This window comes from Cervus elaphus, chromosome 13 (genome assembly GCF_910594005.1).
Source record: "Cervus elaphus chromosome 13, mCerEla1.1, whole genome shotgun sequence".
Lineage (NCBI taxonomy): Eukaryota > Metazoa > Chordata > Mammalia > Artiodactyla > Cervidae > Cervus > Cervus elaphus.
This window is the reverse complement of record NC_057827.1, coordinates 66,932,137-66,954,326: the sequence shown is the minus strand read 5'-3', so window position 1 is coordinate 66,954,326 and position 22,190 is coordinate 66,932,137. Positions and strand designations below refer to the sequence as shown.

General features: G+C 52.0%; 2 protein-coding genes across 5 annotated transcripts in view; one reads left to right on the top strand and one right to left on the bottom strand.

The window, feature by feature from the left end:
• Positions 1 to 14,803, bottom strand: part of WDR25 (WD repeat domain 25) — a 132,947-nt gene extending 118,144 nt beyond the window's left edge. The window contains exons 1-2 of one of the 3 annotated variants that reach the window (XM_043921454.1): positions 14,779 to 14,803; positions 9,758 to 10,605 (exon numbers count right to left, since the gene is read on the bottom strand). In XM_043921454.1, the coding sequence (XP_043777389.1) occupies positions 9,758 to 10,564 (807 nt within the window). In that variant the 5' untranslated portion in view covers positions 10,565 to 10,605; positions 14,779 to 14,803. Of the gene's footprint in view, positions 1 to 9,757; positions 10,606 to 14,246; positions 14,391 to 14,778 lie in introns of those variants that run through there. The other 2 variants (XM_043921452.1, XM_043921453.1) reach the window with 2 other exon arrangements.
• The window catches only part of WARS1 (tryptophanyl-tRNA synthetase 1), a 28,714-nt gene continuing 20,868 nt past the window's right edge, over positions 14,345 to 22,190 (top strand). Inside the window, exons 1-2 of one of the 2 annotated variants that reach the window (XM_043921456.1) lie at positions 14,345 to 14,477; positions 20,603 to 20,779. In XM_043921456.1, coding sequence (XP_043777391.1) covers positions 20,675 to 20,779 — 105 coding nt within the window. In that variant the 5' untranslated portion in view covers positions 14,345 to 14,477; positions 20,603 to 20,674. Of the gene's footprint in view, positions 14,478 to 15,455; positions 15,613 to 20,602; positions 20,780 to 22,190 lie in introns of those variants that run through there. The other variant, XM_043921455.1, reaches the window with a different exon arrangement.

The following is a 22,190-nucleotide window of genomic DNA, read 5'->3' as shown; positions in this document are numbered from 1 at the left end:
ACTCAGCCAGGAAAAGACCTTATCAGTAGGCAATGAAAATAATCTACTGTAAACAATGTCAGAAAGGAATATTCAGAAAACAAGAAACAACTCTTGGAATGTCAAAAGAGGATAGAAGGGAACACTTCTCTGAATACATGGAGAAAAAGTTTACGCACAGGACAGCAGAAATAACAAAATCGCGGGCAGCTGGGGGGCTGGTGGGTAAGGATTGAAAAGATAAAAGTGGAGGAGATTTCCCCCAGAAGAAATAAAACAGGAAGGCAAAGCAACAGAAAATTAGATATGAAAAAAATCAGAAGCTCAATCCAGGGACACCCAGATAATCCAATTAATCAGAGTCCCAGAGCCAGAGCCCTTCACAGGCAACAACCCCGAGGGCTCTCGATATCTCCAAGCGGCCCCTGTTCCCTGGGAGGCGCTGAGGTCCGCACGTCTCATCCTTGGAGGGGGGAGGCCGGGCCTGGATCAGCTCCAGGAGCCCTGGCCAAGCGGAGCTAACGGGCTCCGTGTCACTATGGGTCAGGGCATCTTGGGCGGGGGGCAGGGGGGAGGTAGCTGAGGCATGCCTGCTCTCTCTTATCTCGTAAAGAAACTTCGGGAAGCTGGCCAAAGGGAAGCCATGTGAAGGAAAGCTTCCAGGGGTGCTGGACCGACCCCGCTGGCCTCGGTCCAGGGCTCTGGTCCCCGCATCCTGCCCCACTCCCCTGGTTCCCGGGGTCTTCGCTAGGGCCGCGTCCGTCTGTCTGGGAGAGGCGCCAGACTGCAGACGGCAGAAGCAGGGGTTGGAGGGGGGGGGGGAGGATTGATTGGAGATTGGAGTGACTTACCCACTCCCTTCTTTTCAGGGATAAAAATACTAGCGACTGGGAGAGGAAATGACCTCCATGGAATTTTTAATTGCTGGTTACAAAAATAAAGTACCTAGGGGTATGATTAAAATCAGTTGACGCACGTGGGAAAAAGGCTGGACGCACCACCGGCAGAACGTTCGAAGTCACTGTGTCTGAGCGGAGGGGCTATGGTTACCTCTTACATTTCTTTTCTTTTTTTTAAAAGGAGAAGGACAATGCCATCCCTGGGCACGAGACAGGGGCCTTTTAAGAGTCTTCTGGGTCCAAGTTTTAAAAGCAGCAAGAAATAATTTGCCAGGCTCAACTCCTAAGTGTGCCAATTTTGCAATCTGCATTTTTCAATTACATTAAAAGCATTTTCCCCAATTGCTCTATTCTTCCCTTAATGACGCGGGTTGGGCCTGGATGAGGCTAGTTCCCTGAGGACAGAGTCTGCACCTTCACATGGCGCTGTTTTCTCGCCATCAGCATCCGGCACCAGGGACGCCGAGCTGTTTAAGTCTAAACCGAATGAAGTTCTCCGAGAGCAGAAAGCACAGCTTGGGTTCTGCCACAATTTTCTTTCTTATTCCTCTTTCAACCCAGGGTTTTTTTTTCCTGTGAGGCAGGCACAAGCTTACAAGGCCGTTCTGGCAAGCACAGGAGAAGTGGGAAATGTCTCATTTGTTGGCCTCAGAAACGTCGCAGCTTTCATATGGGGGAGAGGAGTGTCAAAACTTCACTTCCCACGAGGAGAGGGTTCCAGCCCAGAATCACAGCTCTTCCTGGAGGCTCGGCAGCCCTGCTGTCTCGACCAGCCTGAAGCCCTCGCTCCCCACCTTGTTATAATTGAGATGGTGGTGAACTTTCCCTGGAAGGAGAACACTCCAAGGATGGGAACAGAAAGGCGCAGACACAGGGTGCAGAGAGGGAGATGGTTCAACACTTCCTATACCTGACCCCGCTGTGTGCCCCCAGGCAAGTGTGTTCCCCTCTCTGGGCTTCTGTCAAGTGCAAATGGAAGAGATGATCTCTGCGTGCACGCGTGCACACACACACACACACGCACCCACACACCACCCATTCTCTCCTCGCCGTCACCTAATTACCCGCGATGCGCTGTTAACCGTTCAGCCCCCGAATACCAGACGCCCACCGCTACAGCCCAGCCCTCCTCCCCAGCTGCGCGGCTCTCGTTTCCAATAGATTGGCCTCGTGCTCGGAATAAATTGCCAATCATCTACATAATGCCCCGAGACTCCTCACTCTACACATCAAATCATTTCTCAATCTCATTTTGTAAAATCCATCAAGAATAATTCTTTCAAAACTGAAATAAAAACCCTCACTCTGGCACTTGAATCCATAAATTCCTTGTCTTTGAATCTGAGATATATTACTTTCTACAAAGCACATCTAAGACACCTTAATATAATCAGATACGCTAACAATGATAAATCAGCGGGGTCCTGTAATACATAAAAATGCAAATCCAAGCCCCCGCGGAAATCACCTCATCTCCTCACGCCCCTTTTATGGGAACCACAAGGCTCTGAGGCTGGGCAGTGCTGGGGGACCCCCGGGAGACGGGCGCAGTTCCGACCTTTATTCTCAGGGGCAGAGCTCTGACGGCCAGCTGCGTGAGTGTGGACAAACCCTTAACCCTCTGGGCCTCGACTTCCTCACCCGTGAAATGGGAAGAAGAACAGTGCTGTGAACACAAGATGGAGGCTCTAGGGCTGCGCCTAGCAGGAGGTGGGCACCCCGGGGTGATCGGCTCTTCCCCACCCTCTCATCTATGCCACAGGCAGGGCTCCGTGGCCCACCTTGCAGGCACACCTGCCCAACCCTCACCCTCTGGGTTTCCTCGGGTATGATGACGACACTGCCCCCCGCCCACCACTCCGTCGGAGGCTCAGACACAAAAACACTCCGCGGACTGGCGGACGCAGCTGGGCCTGTTCTCACCCACGACACTCGGATGCCAGCAGTTCAGAGACAGGGAGCCAGCCCTCCAGGAGGAACTTCCAAGTGCGCAGTGCATGAAAAGGGAGCGGCTGAGTGGCTGGGTTACAGACAATCTCAAAAGCTGTTTAAATTTTAAAAGTATCTACCTCGGGAACAGTAACACTGAAACACTTGAAAAATACCTTATTGATAGACAGACTGGGAAAAGATTCCCAAGAACCAGAGAGCTGCATACAGTCGGAGGACCGGGTGTTTTTTAATCAACAGATCGGGGGCAGGGGAATCGGGAGCCTGCTTCTTCAGCCCTGCCCGCTGCTAGGCGCTGGGCTGCATCTTCTCATCCCTTTTCCAATAGCAACAACCCTAACAGGTAGCCATGATCCCTATTTTACCAGTGAGAAAAACAAGGGGATCAGAGAGGCTAGGTGATTTTCCCCAAGTCAGACAGCTACCAGGTAGCGTAGGGATCGGGAACCCAGGAGTCTCCTGTAACAAAAGCATGGACAGAGGCTGGCCCACCTAACCCGGTTCTGCTCAGCAACACACACAGGGCTTGTAGCTGCAGACTGGGGCGTGGGAGGCGGCGGGGGGGCGGGGGTCAGAGCCCATCTTTACTGCATGAAGGCAGCAAAAAAAGCCCACATTGACGCAGAACCTGTTCACTGCAGTACTGTTTGAAAAACAAAAGCAGGAAAGACAGGACACAACATGGAAATGACCAAACCAAGTTCGGAATCTGAAGACGGTTAGAAAAAAACGTTTGGGGAAAGTTTCTAAAGACTTATAAAAATGCCCCAGCACAAAAGACGGGGTGGGGATGGGGGGGGGGCACAGACTCCAAACCGTGCGGACGTGCGCTCTGCGGCACAAGCCGGATGCCATAAACAGTAAACAGCTGGGGATGCGCTGGCCATTACCGGGGAGGGCCCTGTGCTAACGAGATGCTGGCTCGGGGAGAGGACTGTCAGGGATCTGTTTTCGCCTTCCCTCTTCCTGCTTTATGCATTTCAAAGTCAGTCCCAGGCAGCAAGAAACATGCCCAGATGCTTCTGGGGGTCTTCCCGGTGTCTGGCAGAGGGCTCTGAGACAGGCGGCTGCCAATCAGGGCTGCCCATGTTTGGTCAAAAGCACTACACATTTGTACTTTTCCCTTCAAAAAAGGGCCTCAAAGTCTGAATTCTACCGCAACATGCAGTGGGTATTCAAGCTTGTTGAGCCAAACGAGGACACAGGGAAATGAAAAGAATGCACAGGAGGGTATTCGTGCTGGGACTACAACCACAGAGAACAGAGGTGCGGGGGGCCCCCAGAGGGGCAGGCGGGAAAGAAAACAGATCATCGGTGCGGAATTATGAGTCATTGTTTTGTTTTACTTAATTTCTCTAGCTGTAAATTTTTCAAAACTAATATAAGCATATTTTACAGCTCACGGAACATTTAGAACATATTAAAATAAGTGTCTTTCCGCTGTAATGTGCCCAGTTGGAATTTATGAATTCTGAGGCTACGTTTTTAAGAAGATGAAGAGACTGGCACTCCACGTCCTTTAGATTAATCAGATGGATTGTGTTGTGTTTTTTCCTCCTGATCAGAAAACAAATCGTATTTCAGTCAATGTTACCTTGAATTAAGGATTCTTCCACGTTCTAGAAGCTTGGAGGAGCGACTCACCCTGTCTTACTGTGCCCCCTAGTGGCAAAGAGCATGTTTGCACTTTAAAGACGACTCCTCTCCCCAAAGGCTGGAAGGAAAATCCAAAAAAACGTTTTCAATCTTTTTTGATCACTTAACAGGTACAAAACCTAGTGCCAGGTGCTATGGAGAATGTAAAAACGGATTTCACACCGTCCCCCTGCTCAAGAAGCTTAAAAACCTAGACGGGAAAAAAAAAAAAAAAAAACCTAGACGGTGTGGCAGGCACTGCTCCATGGCCATGCCGCTGCAGTGAGACGCCGCGGCGCGGTGAGGACGGGAGCGCGTCCCCGAGGGCGCGAGAACGAGCACCCAGCAAGCCGGCCGAGCGCCCGGAGTCACAGCAGGTAACTCAGAACCAGCGCCACTCACTTCTTCACGAAAACCCAGCAGGTGATGCATCCTTGGGTCCACTTTACCTATAGAGCTTGACGCTCAGAGAGAGTGAGTCACTTGCCTGAGGTCACACAGCCAGTCAGTGGCAGAGGGACAGTCCGAATCCAAGTCCTGTGAGCCCAGCCCTGCTGACCAGGTCGGGGACAAGAAGGCACTCTGGCAAACTTTAACCAAAAGAGATGGGTGGGGGGAGACTTCCCTGGTGGCCAGTGGTTAAGACTCTGGACTTCCACTGCCAGGGGGCATGGATTAGGTCCTGGCCAGGGACCTAGGATCTGGCATGCTGCGCGACACAGCCAAAGCAGAAGCGGGGGAGGTACCCTCAAAAGGGAGCACAGGGTGGGGGCTGGTTCCCAAGTCACGTCCACCTCTTCGAGCTCCTTCCCTGCTCACCCACCATCTGCTCTCCACCCCGGAGCCCCACCTGCACCCCCGCCCCACTCCAGACTCCATGCCCACACGCCTCCCATGCACCCCTCGATCTCAAACCAGACCACAAGGACCCCCACACTGCCCACCTGCTGACACCAGGGACGGAAAATAACACCATCCTGCCAGGACTGCCCACTGCTACACACACCCCCCGCCCTGGGGGCCCAGCACAACCAAGGTCTCAGCCAGGAGGGCCCCCGGCCCCCAGGTGCTCCCCACCCACCTTCCAGCCTGGCTCCTCCACCCTGCCACACTGTCTTCACACCGAACAGTTGCTTAAAGTCGATTTGCCAAATGACTCCATCACTGAAAACTGCCAGACATCATAAAGCAGAGAGGACCCTGGACCCTTGGCCTCTAACGCTTATAAACGCCCTGATTTTCAAGACACCACAGTAAGAAGGTCAGGAGACACCGACCCCCGTGGCCACGACAGCAGCCACACTCTGCCCCTGGGGCCACCTCCGCAGCCACCCCACCGTAAGGGATGGACGGCACAGTGGACGGGGCTCCTGGCCGCAAGCAAGGCGGCCCAAGACCATGTCATTGCCTGCAGCACACATCACCCTCCCCGGGACGGGACTAACAGGCAGCCTGGCAGTCAGGGAGGGGGTCTCAGAGAACTGCCGCCAGCAGGTGGGTTTTCCACGAACACAGTCCCTGCGCCTGAGCGGCCTCCCAAGGTGGACCAACTGCGCCCCCATGTGGTCATGCGGTGTCACCGCCGGCTGGCAGCTCCCAGGTCCTCTCCACCCACCACCGCCTCCTCAACCCCGTGCAGGGCGCCTTCATCTACTCCACTGACACCCACTACGTGACAGAACCACGGCCCAAGTCAATGGCATCACTCAGACGCCCTCTGTTCCAAAACTCGTGGGATGGCCTTACTTGGGAAATCTAAACTTCCTGGGCAAAAGAGACCAGGGCAGAGGCCACGGAGCATGCCGCCGAGGCCAGGTGCAGACCAGTCCCCAGGTGCAGACCAGTCCCCTCAGGGCTCCAGGCCAGGAGACATGACCCCGAGGGTGAGCGGGCAGCAGACACTCACCAGGACACACCCGCCTCCACCACACCCCTCCACTCAGCTCTGCCTGCCTTCTGAGACCCCCAGGAAGCCTGCCGCCTCGAGCCTGCGCTGCCGATGTCTGCTGGTCTGGTCCCTCCCTCCAGGGTCCCAGAAAGGGGCTGCCCACGCCCTTCAGGCAGCCCACCTGGACCCGTGCCACATGCCCAGCATTAAACTGGGAGCTTTAGACAGAGCTCTGGGCATTTGTCCCACCTAAGAAGCCTCAGCCATAGGTTTCAGGAGCTTGTCAAGAGGAAAGAGGTTCAGAGGGGTCAAGTGCCTTGCCCAAGATCACAAAGCTGTTGGTGATAGAGCCGGCACCAGGCCCAGTTCAGTTCAGTTCAGTTGCTCAGTCGTGTCCAACTCTTTGTGACCCCATGGACTGCAGCACGCCAGGCCTCCCTGTCATCACCAACTCCCGGAGTTTACTCAAACTCATGTCCATTGAGTCGGTGATGCCATCCAACCATCTGATCCTCCGTCCTCCTTCTCCTCCTGCCTTCAATCTTTCCCAGCATCAGGGTCTTTTCAAATGAATCAGTTCTCCACCAAGCCCAGATCATTCTAAGTAACTCCAGGGGCCAGCCCACCAGGGACACTGCCCACCAAGAACCCTCCAGGGGGGGCTCCTGACCAAAGCAACAGGCCCCCACAGCCCCCAGAGCTGCAAGCCCCCCGCAGAGAAGCCCCAGGCCTTGCGGAGGAGGGGGCAGGGGGGTGTCCAGTGCACACCAGGGACGCCAGGACCCCCTGAGTCGACCACAGGGCCCCAACTCTCAGAGAAAGCACCACAGCCGTGTGCGCCAACCCCAGGGCTCCAGACTGCAGACAGGACCCGACGCTGTCCCCACAGAACTCCGTCAGCCTCGCAGACGTGAGCACGGACACATCGTTTCAGGACTCAAACACGCCACCTAAAGGGACACTCGCTGATGGAGCTCCTTGCCAAGACTTCACTGCACTTGGACTTCCCGTCTCGGCTTATAAAAACGCCTCCTATGCGAAAAGCTCAAAACAAAGCTTGCAAATACAATGTTCTGGGCAGAAGGGCTCCAGAGCCGTGAGGACAATGCGGGGGTGGTGTGGGGAACCTATGTCTACTGGGCACCTGTGGGGCTCCTGCTCTGTGCCAGGGGCTTTGGAAGTGAGTTCTCACGTGATCTTGTGGCCCAGGTACTGAGCACAATCAGGCCCTCACAGGTGAGACTCTGGGACTTGAACTGGGCAGCCGGGCCACTGACCAGCTCCTCCACAACCATGATCCACAACTCCAAAGCCACCTTCTCCCCAGGCAGCTTTTGTTCGGATCACGTGTATTTGGCACCTACTGTGTACTGAGACGTCACTTTGCCGACAAAGGTCCGTCTAGTCAAAGCTACGGTTTTTCCTGTAGTCATGTATGGATGTGAGAGTTGGACTGTAAAGAAAGCTAAGCGTCAAAAAATTGATGCTCTTGAACTCTGGGGTGTTGGAGAAGACTCTTGAGAGTCCCTTAGACTGCAAGATCAAACCAGTGGATCCTAAAGGAAATCAGTCCTGAATATTCATTGGAAGGACTGATGCTGAAGCTGAAACTCCAATACTTTGGCCATCTGATGCGAAGAGCTGACTCATTGGAAAAGGCCCTGATGCTGGGAAAGATTGAAGGCTGGAGGAGAAGGGGACGACAGAGGAATGAGATGGTTGGATGGCATCACTGACTCGATGGACATGAGTCTGAGCAAGCTCCGGGAGTTGGTGATGACAGGGAGGCCTGGCGTGCTGCAGTCGGTGGGGTTGCAAAGGGTCGGACACGACTGAGTGACTGAACTGAACTGATGTACCCTGCTTGTGCTTCCCAGGTGGCCTAGTGGTAAAGAACCCGCCTGCCAATGCAGGAGACGCAGAGACACGAGTTCAATCCCTGGGAGGGGAAGATGCTTTGGAGAAGCAACTGGCCACCCACTTCAGTATTCTCACCTGGGGAATCCCATGGACAGAGGAGCCTGGCGGGCTACAGTCCATGGGGTGGCAAAGAGTCGGACACGACTGAAGTGACTTAGCACGCACACACATGTGCTGTACTTTGCTGGGCTGAGGAGAGCGAGGAGGAGCAGGTCCATTAAACAGACCTTCACCTTTAAAAGCGCCATTAAGAGTACAGGTCTCCTGGGCTCCCCTGGGGGGGCGGGAACAGACAGAGGACAGTCCGGGGGCGGAGGCAGCTTCCTGGCAGGTGTGACACGCGTGTCACACTACCTACCCGTGGACTGGGCGCCGCTTACTGTAAGTCTGCCTTACTTCAGGAGTGTTCCATATATGTGTGTATAATTTTATTTATTCACTTATTTACTTCTGGCCGTGCTGGGCCTTCGCTCTGTGCGTGGGCTTTCTCTGGATGCAGGCTTCTTGCAGCAGAGGCTCCTCTCCCCGCAGAGCACAGGCTCAGAAACTGCGGCGCACAGGCTGAGCTGCAGGTGGCATCTGGGATCTTCCCAGACCAGGGATTGAACCCGCGTCTCCTGCACTGGCTGGCGGGTTCTTTACCACTGCGCCGGAGCCCAGAAGATTTTTTTTAATGGAGCTTTTAAAATAAGTAAATAACAACCCAAAGAGTTTCTGTGTAAACCACAACTCCCCAGCAGGGCACCCGAGGCCCTCCCTGGTGTGACGCTGCCTTCTTTCCCAGCGCCTCCCCCCACCCCCTGCCCCTGTGGGCCCCTTACACCTCCCCTGCTTAGAGCCAAGAACGCCTTCCGCCCAGCCCACCTGAAGACTCACCTGCTCCCTCCAGGAAGCCTTCGCCAAGCCCTCCTGGCTGGGCGGCTGCCCCCCACACCCCGGCGCCTGCAGTCCTGGAACCCCCTGGGGCCCCGGGCTCACAGCCCCGACCCAGGCCTGCGAGCACCCCTCTGCAGCCCCCACCCCCAAGTACCAGCCCAGAAGCCAGGGTCGGGTCTGGGGCCTTCCCATCCCCTGCACCCAGCACAGCACCGGACTCGGAGCTACCAGCGCTCCACACTCAGCGGGGGTCACCGAGGAGTCCCTGGGATCTGGGTCCACTTTCCTCCCTTCTCACTCAGCGATCTCCCTCTCCCAGGGCAGGAGAGGGTCTGGGCGTCCTAGGGGGCCCCTATGAGGATGACCCACATGGGGTCTGGACTAGGGTCCTCCGGTGGCCCGGGCAAGGCAGCCTTGGAGGGGTTGCGGGGGGCAGAACAGACCAGCCATCCAAGCGGGCAACTGAGAGCCCTCACCTGAGGGCAACAAAGAGGATCCCAGGAATTCCTAGAAAGCAACATCCAGCGTGCAGCCGGGCCAACCTCGCCGTGGGGAAGAATGAAACATCCCAGCAGCTCATCCCCAAGAGCCGCTTCACTCAAGGCCTCACCTTGAAGGTCTTATCCATAGACGTCGATAGAAGCAGGTGGCTCCTGGCAGACACGGGACACCACTGAACGCTGTTGACGGGGCCCTGGTGGCCCCGCAGGTGGAACAGCACCTTCTTGGGAATCTTGGTTTCCTTATACTGACTGTCCAGGTATGGCTGGATAAACTCGGACGCTTCAGGGGCCACACAGAGCGGGGCTGGGGCACGGCCGGCGCGAGGACCCCGGGCCTCCGCGTCCTTGCCCCCGTCTGCTCCTGTGTGTGGCACCGGCAGCGGCCTCAGTCTCTTCGGGGTATAAGGTACCACACAGTCCTCACGCCGCTTCCTCTGCAGGGAGCTGCCGCTTTTCCCTGGGCCTTCAGACCCCGCTCGGGCACCAACAGATAGCTCGGGGGAGCCGGAAGGTTCCCAGCAGCCTTTCACCTGCTTCAAGCAGGCCCCTGCCAGGGGCACGTGGCCCGCGGGGGCCTGGCTGGTCCACAGGGAGGGGCGGGCCGGCGGGCTGGCGGGGAAGGCAGCCTCGGGCTCCGGCCTGGGCCACCGCAGCCTCTGGCTGGGGCAGGACCCTGGGTCCTGGCTCCAGAGCCGAGCCAGCGGGAGACGACACCTGGCAGGGTCATCATGAGAGCCGCACTCCGCGGACGGCACCCGCCCGCCTGTTGCATCCAGGATTCTGGATCCAAAATCCTGCCCCGGAGGTCTGACCGTGGCTGAAGTGTCTTCCATCTGGCCGGCTGGATGGAAACCGCCCGCAAGCTCGGTCTCGGCCTCTGAGTCCGAGTCCTCGTAGGCCACCAACGAAGCCATTAAAGACACAGTTTAGCGTTGTCCTTCAAGGGCAAACTTCCCTAAGGCCAAACAAAGTCAAGTGTCAGAAGACGTGCATGATAGAACATTTCCTGTGTGCCACCAAGCAAATCCAAGACTGAAATACCCACGAGAGTGCTGCTGCTGCAGCTGCTAAGTCGCTTCAGTCGTGTCTGACTCTGCGACCCCATAGACGGCAGCCCACCAGGCTCCCCAGTCCCTGGAATTCTCCAGGCAAGAACACTGGAGTGGGTTGCCATTTCGTTTCCCAATGCATGAAAGTGAAAAGTGAAAGTGAAGTCGCTCAGTCCTGTCTGATTCTTAGCGACCCCATGGACTGCAGCCTACCAGGCTCCTCCGTCCATGGGATTTCCCAGATGAGAGTACTGGAGTGGGTTGCCATTGCCTTCTCCAACCCATGAGAGTAAACACATTAAAAATGAAGCCTTAGGGGGAGGGAGGTTCAAGAGGGAGGGGACATAGGTATACCTCTGGCTGATTCATGCTGCTGTTTGGCAGAAACCAACACGATGTTGCAGAGCAATTATCCTTCAATTAAAAATAAATAAATTTAATTTTTTTTTTTCTTTTTTTCTCTTACTCTTTGCGACCCCATGGACTGTAGCACACCAGGTTCCTCCATCCATGGAATTTTCCAGGCAAGAGTACTGCAGTGGGTTGCCATTTCCTTCTCCCGGGTAATTTTTTTTTTTAAATGAGGCCTTGGGACTTCCCTGGTGGTCCAGTGGTTAAGAATCTGCCTTCCAATTCAGGGGACATGGATTCGATCCCTGGTCGGGGAACTAAGATTCCAAATGCCACGGGGCAACTAAGCCCACTTGCTGAAAACAGAGAAAGAGACCTGCCCCACAACTAGAGAAGTCTGCACTCTGCAACAAAGACCCAGGTGCCATAGTCAAGATCCAGTGCAGCCAAAAATAAAAAAAAATGAGACCTCGTCTATGCACCAAATATAATTAGTTAGAAGATACAATTTTTTTTAATGAAGACTATGGAATATCTGGGAATAAATCTAACAACAACAATAACAAAAATAGCAAGACCTACACAAAGAAAACTAAATTTACTGAAAGACATAAAGGAGGACTTGACTCAATGGACACAGGATGCCTGGACAGAAAGACTCATGGTTTTAACGAGGCCTTTTGGAAGGTCCATTCAGGGAGGATCTACTACAAATTTAAACAGATAGTTTTTACTGCAACAACCCCACGTTAGAACTCTAACACTAGCACATGTTTGCAGAGATAGGTATACAGAGGGCCTGCAGCGTGGTTTATAAGTAACAAACGAGAAGAGCAAACACTCATCAACGTGAATGAAGTTAATTCTGAACATGCTGAAACAGAAAGATGACCAGGATCTGCCACGTGGCAAAAGCAAGCCGTCCTCACCTCTGTCCTCCCCCTGTGCTCCAGGCCTTCCTTCTATTCTCTCCACCTAGAACGCTCTTCCCCAGACATCCCATCTCAACAACAAGCCAGTGTAGACAGACAGACCCACAGCACAGGGCCGAGGTACGTGAGGCATCGGTACCCCCCATTCCCAAGGTGCGATCCAAATCCACCTGTTTCACTCCAAACACACAGACTCACACAATAGTCTATTTCCCCTTTCTTAAAAACTCTTCCTGTAATTCTGAACCATCACTTATGATCAATTGAAGCCAAGGAATTTCTACAAAGAAGCACCTCCTTCTGGAACTCAACGCTGTGCAGTTAACAGGAAGCAGTCAAGAGGAAAACAAGGGTGCTGCACATGTCCCGGACAGCAGAGGGCGTGGTGGAGCAGCACCCAAAGCTCCAGCAACAGGCAACTTCTGAGAAAGCCCACTTGTGTCCTACCTAAACAGACCATCCTGAGTTCCTCTTCCTACATGTGGGGTCAGGTGAGACCTGAAGATTCCCTGGGGGGCCTCGGTTACACCATTCCAGATAGACTGTCTATCACTCACGTCCTCCCCTGGACGGTGGCTTTCATGTCCCCTGGAATCAACCATCCCCACCTTTCCCATAACGGGTACCATCTGCCTGAAGAGCTCCACCGCCAAACCAGTTTACATCATCATTCAGAAAATGTCTGTGGCCTGCCTCCTCCAATAATCCAACTTCATCTGCAGCCCAATCCAGGCAGGTAACACCTACATACAGAGCCACTGTCTAAATAAAACTTCCAACCTGAGCCAGCCCATCTCAAATGGGGCTAATATAACACAACGGACTAATTATAAACTAACGGAACAGTGGCACTGCGAAGGATTTGGCATTACCCTAACGACTCAGTCCTGTCCTAAAACCTAATCAGACATCTCATCTGTCTCAATTCCTATGCAGAGCACAACTCACCACAGAATCCCATGCCATCCCGCCAAAGGGAACCCACCAGGTTCCCACCATGAAGGCACCTGTTCTCAGCCTTTAGGATGGACTCCTACCCACCCAGCTGTCCAGTCAAAGGAGAGGCAGGTGGCCAGAGCTAAGGATGAGGTCTGTGGAAAAAGATCAGAGAGTAGAGGCCATGAGGCCCTCTTCCTATGAGGCCCACTTCCTACGAGGCAAGGCAGCAAGGACTGAATGAATGCAGGCACGTGTGCATTAGGGCTTCCTATCTGCTTCATGTACATTTCCGTCTGTCCTTCAACAAATACCAATGGCACAGGCCCTACCACCCAAGCCCCAGCTCACCATGCTCAGATGCCAGTGCAGACAGACAGACCAGAACCAAGTGAGACAGAACATGTCCAGAGGTGAGAAATCCTAAGGAAAAAGGCAGAATAGAAAAGAAAAGCAGGCGTGATGGTGGGCTTGGGATTGCAGCTTCATTGCAATTGGGATGCCGGGGCAGGCCTCAGGCAGAAAACGATAATCTGAGGGTGGTGAAGCAGAGGTGATAAGAAACACCAAAGATGGAACCAACAAAATTGATCAAAATGGAGTGGGAGAGAAGGCAAGGATGAGTCAAGGAAAAGAGGCAAAAACGGACAACAAAATAAACTCTAGAGAAAACTGTTTGTTGCCTTTTATGTGTCTTAAGGCAAAGGAGGGGGAAAGGAAGTTTTGTTGTTTTTTGTTTGTTTATGGAAATGAAGGAGCCATTAAACCAAGAAGAACGGCCAGATGAAAAAGTCAAGTCTTTGGAAAAATAAGGCTACAAAGAGGGGAGAGTGCCACGGACAGTCATCAACATGTCAGCTCCACCAAAACATAGGACTTTCTGTGTTTTGTTCATTGTTTAAATCCCCAGCATCTAGAAATATTTGTAAACTACAACCCGGTGGGAGGGGGGACACAGAGAACGTAAAAGGAATAGGATGTAGTCATTCAACAAATATTTCCTCATTACCTACTCTGTACCAAGCCTTATGTCAGGGTCTTATGGACTGAGATGAAACACAAAACACAGATTCTGCGCCGGAGGCTAAGACTGATGAAGGCCACTAACAAGATACGACCAGGAATGGGTTTTGAAGAATGAATAGGAGTTAGCTGGGCTGTCAGAGTGAGCGGTGAGGATCGTCAGGAATGAGCAGTGAGGACCATCCAGGGCACTGCGCGCTCGGAAGGAACCAGAGATACAGGGAGACAGATACACGCGAAGGGGCGGGCAGCGCTCCGGCCGCCGCCAGATCGCAGTCCCCTCCCGCCCCCGGCCCGCCGCTCACCACACGCACCGGAAGCTCTCGGTCCCCCGGAGGGTCGTCCGGCCTGCGCCCTGAAACCCAGTAGCGTTCCGCCGATGCCGGAATCGCTAGCCAATCAGCGGCGGCCTCCGTGCTAACAGCCAATGACGGCGCAGCTTAGCCGGAAGTTGTTCCAGCCGGAAGGCGTTTCCAAGGACGCCTAGGAGGCCACCGGTGGCTGAGCCGGCAGCGCTGACGGGCCGCGTTGGGCCGGTAAGTGTGGGTATGAAAGAAACAGGGCGGGTAGGCCGGGGCGGAGCCCAGTGACCTGGCCCTCCCGGAGCCGCTTGCACGCCAAGCCCCGAGGTAGTCTCCTCAGAGCCCGGCTCTCTGCTCGCCGGCTTCTGGTTCCTCGCCCCCTTTTCCCTCAGCGCCGCCGACCCTGCCCTGTCGCGCACTCGCGCCGGCACCGGCCCTTCATCGTCTCCTTCCTGTTTCGTTTCCCCAAAGGATGAGGCCCCCACTTTTAACAAGCGTCGGCCGTGTGACAGGGGCTTTGCCTGTGGTAACGCACCTAGTCGCCGCCTCGGTGAAGTTGTGTGTTTAGTCACTTCAGTCATGTCCTACTCTTTGCGACCGCCACCGACTGTAGCCCACCAGGCTCCTCTGTCCTTGGAATTCTCCAGGCAAGGATACTGGAGTGGGTTGCCCTGCCCTCCTCCAGCGGTGAAGTTAGGAGGCTGATTTTTTTGCCCATTTCACAAGTGAAGAAACGGGGGGTGAAGCAGAGAGGTGATGTGATTTGCGCGAGGTCTTGTAACAAAGAAACGCCCAAACTGGGATTGGAAACCCAGGTCTCATCCCAGAACTCAATGGTCTCCGCTGCACTGCGTCGCTTCTGTGAGTAGTGGAGTAGAGGAATTTGCCATCTGCTTTTCCACCCCGCCTTCCCCGGCTGCCACTGCATAACAGACACAGTTCTTCACACTGATGCCAAGAACTAGAACAGGGAACAGAAACAGGGCGAGGAGGTTATAAGAAGGCCAGCCTGGGGTGTAGAGTGGCTGATGCAATGACCAGCCAACAGCTTGGTTCTCAAGAGAATTTCCCTGGTTTCCACCCGCATTCCCCGCCCTCCATCTTTCTGACAGCCTCACCCAAGAGGTTGGTCATGAGGTTCAAGTGTTTCTGGGAAACCGGGTAGTTTATAAGAAACTCCTACATGCAAGTGATAGAGGGTGGGGCAAACAGGAAGCCAAAAAGGGAGAGAGAAAACAGTCTTTTTTGAAAAGGAAACTGAAAGAAAGAGGGCAAGACTATTTAAGAGCTGGAGCTGCACTGGGCAGTCTCAGCTCCTCAGCTCCTGGGCGTGACCACTGGCCACTTCTGCAGTGTCTCCTGCCCCCTGGTACGTATTACCATCTTTTGCTAGGCTTAGAGTTTATTGGGTATTGTTACAACACAGCTTTTTCCCAAAGTGCTGGAAACCCTGGCTTCAGGGATGGGGAGTAGTCTTAGGACCACAGCATTGTGCATTTCATTTCATCTATTGACAAAGCTCTGGTGACTCACAACTGCTGTAAGGAATAGAGATCCTGGATGAGCCACTGCGTGTTTGGGGTCATAGCTTGACTTTCAGTACTTTGATGTTGGCTGTCCTGTTTCTCATTGATGAAGTCTCTAAGTAGTCCATATCCATCCACAGTATCTTGCCTTGAACTCCTAAGTAGCTTATGCCTGGCTTCATATAGATTAAGGCTCTTCCCTGGTGGCTCAGACAGTAAAGCACCTGCCTACAATGCAGGAGACCTGGGTTCAATCCCTGGGTCGGGAAGATCTCCTGGAGAAGGAAATGGCAACCCACTCCAGTATCTTGCCTGGAAACTCCCATGGACGGAGGAGTCTGGTAGGCTACAGTCCATGGGGTTGCAAAGAGTCGGACACGACTGAGCAACTTCACTTGCCTTTTAAGATAATGTTCATCTTATCATTTAGAGGGTAAAGTAAGCTTTCCTCTCAGTATTTAAAAGACAGGGAGTTCCACCTGTTCCAAGGTTTGAAGCATTAAAGGACTCATTGCTAAAAAGAAATCATTTTCTTGTCCTCTGGAAACTTGACAGTCCAAGGCCGTTGTCATCCACACTCAGGGGCCGGAGCGTGGTACGTGATACCCCACCTTGGTAATATTCCAGGCACCCGGAAACCCCCTGCTCTTCTCTGCTGCTCCAGGGCTGGCTTTCAGGCACGATGCCACCCTCCCCACTGCAGAATCAGTGTATTCCGATCTGAGGTGTGAGATGACTTCAGAGTGGCCCAAGGAATTGTCATGTTGTAGTTCTGTAATTCCTCTTTCTGTTCCTCATCCCAAAACTGTCCCCGGTTCTTCAGGGGCCCCTTGTGCCCCTCAGGAACAGTGGGACCTTTCAAAATGAGCTCACGGTTCAGGTTCCTTAAAAAGAGGGAGAAAAAAAAAAAAAAAAAAGAGGGAGAAAGAGTTTGTTTATACGATCCTTTTCATTTTCCCCTAAACTGTCCTGCTCTGCTGTGGAGTAGGCAGTTCTGCTCTGCTCACTCCCAGCCCTTTTTCTAGAGGAGGTCATAGGTTACCTCACAGATGATAGCTTCCTCACAGATGGTTACCTTTGCTTTAGATTGTAGTAGTTGTGAAATAGATAAGGCACTTTCCCTTAATAAAGACTCAGAGCCGTGTTTGCAGTTTACCTTGTAAACACTGAGGACAGTGGTCCTTAGCCCTTGGGCATCTTGGGCCCCTTTGAGAAAGTAGCAGAACCTGGTTATTCTACTTCGAACCACATGTCTGTGTGTAGGCAGACTGTTCACTTTGTTTCAGAGGTTCTGAACTCTGGGTTAAAAACCTCTGAAGTTAAGTTAAATTTTAAAGTTTATTTAACAAAGAAATAAAGGAGAAAGCTGACTAGATGGGAAGGAAAACTGAGAATATATGCCCATAAGTGGGCTAAATGGATGGATGCCTGAAATCAGGGCCGTGGTAGTTCCAGTCTCTTTGTCTCTGATCACTCCTGAAGTCCTGTGCTTAATTCAGGAAGTTGCATCAGATAACACACACACACGAGATTTATAGTGTGGCTGATTCCCATGCAGTGAGTGTATGCCTGGTGATCCTGAGAGCAGGGAGAATGCACCTGCTGTTTCCTCAGTCTGGTTTCTTACTTAAATGGGATCCTGATATTTAAAGGTACATGTTTTTCCCTACAACAGGGATCCTAAATTCAGGCTTAGTTCGTCTAACTGATCCTCTGCAGTTGTCTGCTCCATGACAGGGGGAGATTGACCGTCCGGGGCTCACTGAGTCATTCTACCTGGCACTTTACCTAGGAATTTAGCAGGGTAATTTTAATCTATATTTGATTTTGGTCCTGCTCACAGACTTCAAAACCCACCTGTGTCGTTTCATGCAGAACACCACATATTTGGAAGGACAGGGGGAAACCAAAGGGAATTCTAAAAAGAATGACCAGGACAGTGCGCAGATGTTCACAATGATTGAGGAAACCAGACGTGGGGTAAAACTAAGGCTCTGTGCACTGTCGGGACATTTTAAGAGGCCTTCTGAAGTCCAGATTGGGGAAATCTGCCTTAAACTGGAATAAGTGCTTGCAGAGATATTATAAGAGTATATAAACCAGAGCGGGGCGGGGGGGAATTGAACTAGTTGATTTATGAGATTTATTCAGTAACCTGTACTCATAAATCATCAGTTTGATAAGCTACCCTGTACCAGGTGCTAGAAGAGCATGAAAGAATATAACCCAGTGCTTGCATTCTCTGTGGGGTGGATTTTCATAAATTACTACATGCAGTGTGAGTGCTCTGCACTCACTAATGAGTCTCGGGGATTGCCAAGGACAGAGCAGCCAACTTGGCCCCACAGGCGCAGGGGCCAGGAAAGGCTGCAAAGAGGAGCCAAGGTTTGAATTAGTAAGACAGCGGGCAGAGGAGGGCGGGAAACACTCTAGGCAGGGGAGGCAGTAGAATTTGAGAGAGCCCAACATGGTCAAGGGGGCTTTGGCATCAGATCGTGACTCAGCTGCTCTGGCATGGAGCCTCAGAGGGTGGTTCTCACTTCCCTGAGCCATCTGCCTCTGGTCACTAATGCAGAGCAGATTCTGTGCCACCCAGGTTTGCAGCTTGGGAGAATTGGGGATCCTGTGTAAAGCATCTGGATGTGATGTTTGATCATTTGTGCCTTGAAGTCACTTTGATTGCTCTTTGATATGGGCCTGAGAGTTTCTCCTCTCCAGCGCTTGTCAGAAGGTTCGTCCACGTTCTTTCTCTTTCTTATGGGCCTTTCTTTCTGGGAATTGAGGCAGTTCTCAGGAAAGGAAAGAAACTGGCTGCTGTCCCACCCTGGTTTTAGCATTATGGTTTCATTGACTTTAAAGATTGGTTTAAATTTTACATATTTTTAAACAGATACTTAACAAATGGATGAGTAAAAATAAATTATCCCCTCACATTTGTGTGTTTTCTTCATAGAGCTCCTAGAAAGAAATTTCCAGTGAGTAAAGAAACAAAATCATCCTTCGTTAAACATCTCCTCTGAGGCTGATGCTGTGCTGGGCTGTTTACTTAACCACGTTATCCCACTTAATCCACGACCGGTCCTGCTAGTCAGTGTCATTCTTGCTGTTCCCACTTCACAACTGAGAGGCTGAGGCTCATGACAGTTGAGTACCCCACAGGATGATGTTAGAGAGTGTGGGCTCCAGGGTCAAACTGCCTGAGTCTGTGTCCCGTCTCACTGCCTACTCACTGTGTTGGGCAAGTGTGTTAGCCTCTCAGTTTATTCGTCTACACAACAGAGCCAGCAGATCTGTCCCATAGGGTTACTGTAGGCATCCGTGAATTGATATGTATCAGTGTTACCTAAGGTGCTTACAAGGGCTTCCCTTGTGGCTGAGCTGGTAAAGAATCCACCTGCAATGCGGGATACCTGGGTTCGATCCCTGGGTTGGGAAGATCCCCTGGAGAAGGGAAAGGCTACCCACTGCAGTATTCTGGCCTGAAGAATTCCATGGACTGTATAGTCTATGGGGTTGCAAAGAGTCGGACAAGACTGAGCGACTTTCAACTTCACTTCTCACTAGAAGAACACGAGATACAGGACTTCAGTTCTGGAAGTTAGCTGCTCTGGCATAGCCTTGTTGTCACTGACATCCTCCTTGTTCAAGGTGTATCAGCAGGTTACAGATGGGGCTGGGGCTCAGCCGATATCTGGAGTCCTAACATGTAACACTTGCAGTGGGCTTGTTCCTTGCTTTACAGTCTGTAAAATGCCACCATGTTGCTTTTTTCTCATTTCTTCTCATAACAGCCCTTGAGGTAAGTGATAGACATTTCTGAGGGTTTTGCTTTATAGATGAGGAAGCTGACAGAAAAGGAGAGTAACCAACCCAAGGTGGGGCTGATCCTGGCCAGCTTCAGCCCCAAGGCGACTTTTGCCCCACCTTTTCCAAGGTTAGCAATAAATAATGACTTAATAGGAGGTACAAGGACACCTTCTTCAAAGGTTTGCAGTTAATTAAGGCAACCTGTGGAATGAACAGGCTGTATGTGGTTCTTGCCTCACTTGCAAACCAGAAGGGATAAGGCCATGCCTCCTCCCAGGCTCCCCTTCTGAGAACAGAACAGCTGGCCAGCAAAGGAAGCTGTTTGTTCTGTAATACATCGGTTATGACTGCAAAGGCCTAGGAATTCATCCCCTAGAGCAATTAAGATAAAGAGTAATTGCAGTTTATCAAGTGTTTCTAGCCATGGTGGACTTAGGTTTACTAAAGCACTTTGGTATCTGCTCCCTGAGCAAACACAAGTCCTTCCTATGTCCTGGGCACTAAGTGAGGCACACGGACACGTCAGCACATGCTCACTTATCCTTGGTTGTGAAAGTGAAGTTGCTCAGTCGTGATAAACTCTTTGTGACCCTGTGGACTGTAGCCTGCTAGGCTCCTCGGTCCATGGAATTTTTTCAGGCAAGAGTACTGGAGTGGATTGCCATTTCCTTCTCCAGAGGATCTTCCCAACCCAGGGATTGAACCCAGGTCTCCTGCATTGCAGGCAGACGCTTTACCGTAGTCTGAGCCACCTGGGAAGTCCTTGGTTGGGAGGGGTCTGTCTTTGCCCTCTCTAAGCCTATAAATCACAGCAGTTCTTTTCAACCCCGCCATTAACATTTGTTCTTCCTCTTTTCTATTTCCTGGCTCCATATTTCTGTTTATATTTTTATTAATGTTATATTATCTATGCCCTTTATCACAACTCATCTCCAACCTTTTTGGAAAGAAGAACCAGATAATGGTAAAGGAAAAACAGCTGCCATGGTTGGTTCATCTCTTTCTGTCCCTCTTCTCTGCCCATAGCCTTGTCTGGACCACCGAGCAAATCTGCCAGCACCCCAACCAGCTGTGAACGTTGTCCCAGACGAGGCAGACATGCCCAACAGCGAGCAGGGCTGTGGGTCCCCCCTGGAGCTGTTCCACAGGATCGCTGCTCAGGGGGAGCTCGTAAGGGGCCTCAAAGCCAGAAACGCAGCCAAGGTAGGTCATTTTTCCAGTCCTCCACACACGTGTCCCAGCCAGTCTGTAGGACAATGTCACCTGTTTCTGTTCCCTCATCACCTGAGGGATTTTGGCTCTCGTATTAAATGTATTTTCTCCTTACTCGGCATCGATGCCTGTGGTCTGAAGGGAAGCTGCTGGGAAGCACAGCCGCTATCCACCCTTCCTCTCCACATGTCCTGCTCCCAGAAGCAACCACTTTCAATTCTGTTAGCCAATTCTTTTGATATGCAATGCCCACATCTCTCAGAATCACACATCATTTTGCTCCTTATGGATGTTCAGGTTTGAGGCTTCCACTGTGGAAGACAAGGAATTAGCCCTCTCGTAAGCACTTCCCACCCCCCGGTCCCATGTAAACACCGATGACAGCTAACCCCTCTGAGAACAGCACCAGTGCTTCTCCTTTCCTGCCCGACTTTTGTTTTTTCCAGGGTTGATAAGTTGTTTTTATTGCTCCTTGCTTGGTTTTTCTTTGTTTTGGCCATGCCTTGCTCCCCGTGAGATCTCAGTTCCTCCACCAGGGACTGAACCCAGACCATGGCAGTGAAAATTCTAACCATTAGGCCATCTGGGACCTTCCCTGCTTAGCTGTTCTGTATACTGATGCTCATGGACCTCCAGGCACTCCCCCAGTTGGGTGAACCCCATCTCGAGACACATCAGGCCACCGATCAAGTCCATCCTCTCAAGCACTCTCTCCCAGGATGCCCTGCCCACTTCTGTCCCGCTGGTGATCCGCCTCCCACACAGCCCATCTAAGGACCCACCCTCCCTGTCCGTGCAAGCCTTCCACTCTCTCTTTGGGGTCCCTGTTCCTGACCCTGTGTCTCACTCCTCCTTAGTTTATTTTGGCAGAGCAAATCCTCCAGAGGTTTCTGCAAAAATTAGTGCTAAGGAAGTGTTTTTTGAGCTCTTGGCTGGTCTGCAAGCATTGTACTTCATATTTGGCTGATAGCTAGGCTCGGTTGAGCATTCTCAGGAGGATGTGACTTCCCTCAGAATTCTGAAGCCGTTGCTGCATCCTCCCAGCTCCCAGGGCTGCTGTGGAGAAGCCGGTGCCTCTCCTTTGTCCCCTCTCCTGGGTGTTCAGGACCTCTCCAGTTCTGAAATGCCCTGTGTTGGGTGCTCAGGACTCCTTTCAAACTAGAAATACATGCCCTTTAATTCTCAGAAATTTATCCTATTTTGTTAATTTATTCTGGGTTGGTTTTTTATTTTTCTGTTTGTTTGTGTATTTTCTTTTTAGTTCAAAGACTGTGTCCTCTGAATTTCTTAGTTTTTGACTCATTTTTCTTTTATTTTTATTTTTTTCTTCTTTTAGGTATGTTTCCTCAACTTCTAACCTGCTATTGTTTTTCACTCATTCTGTCATTTTCAATTTCCAAGA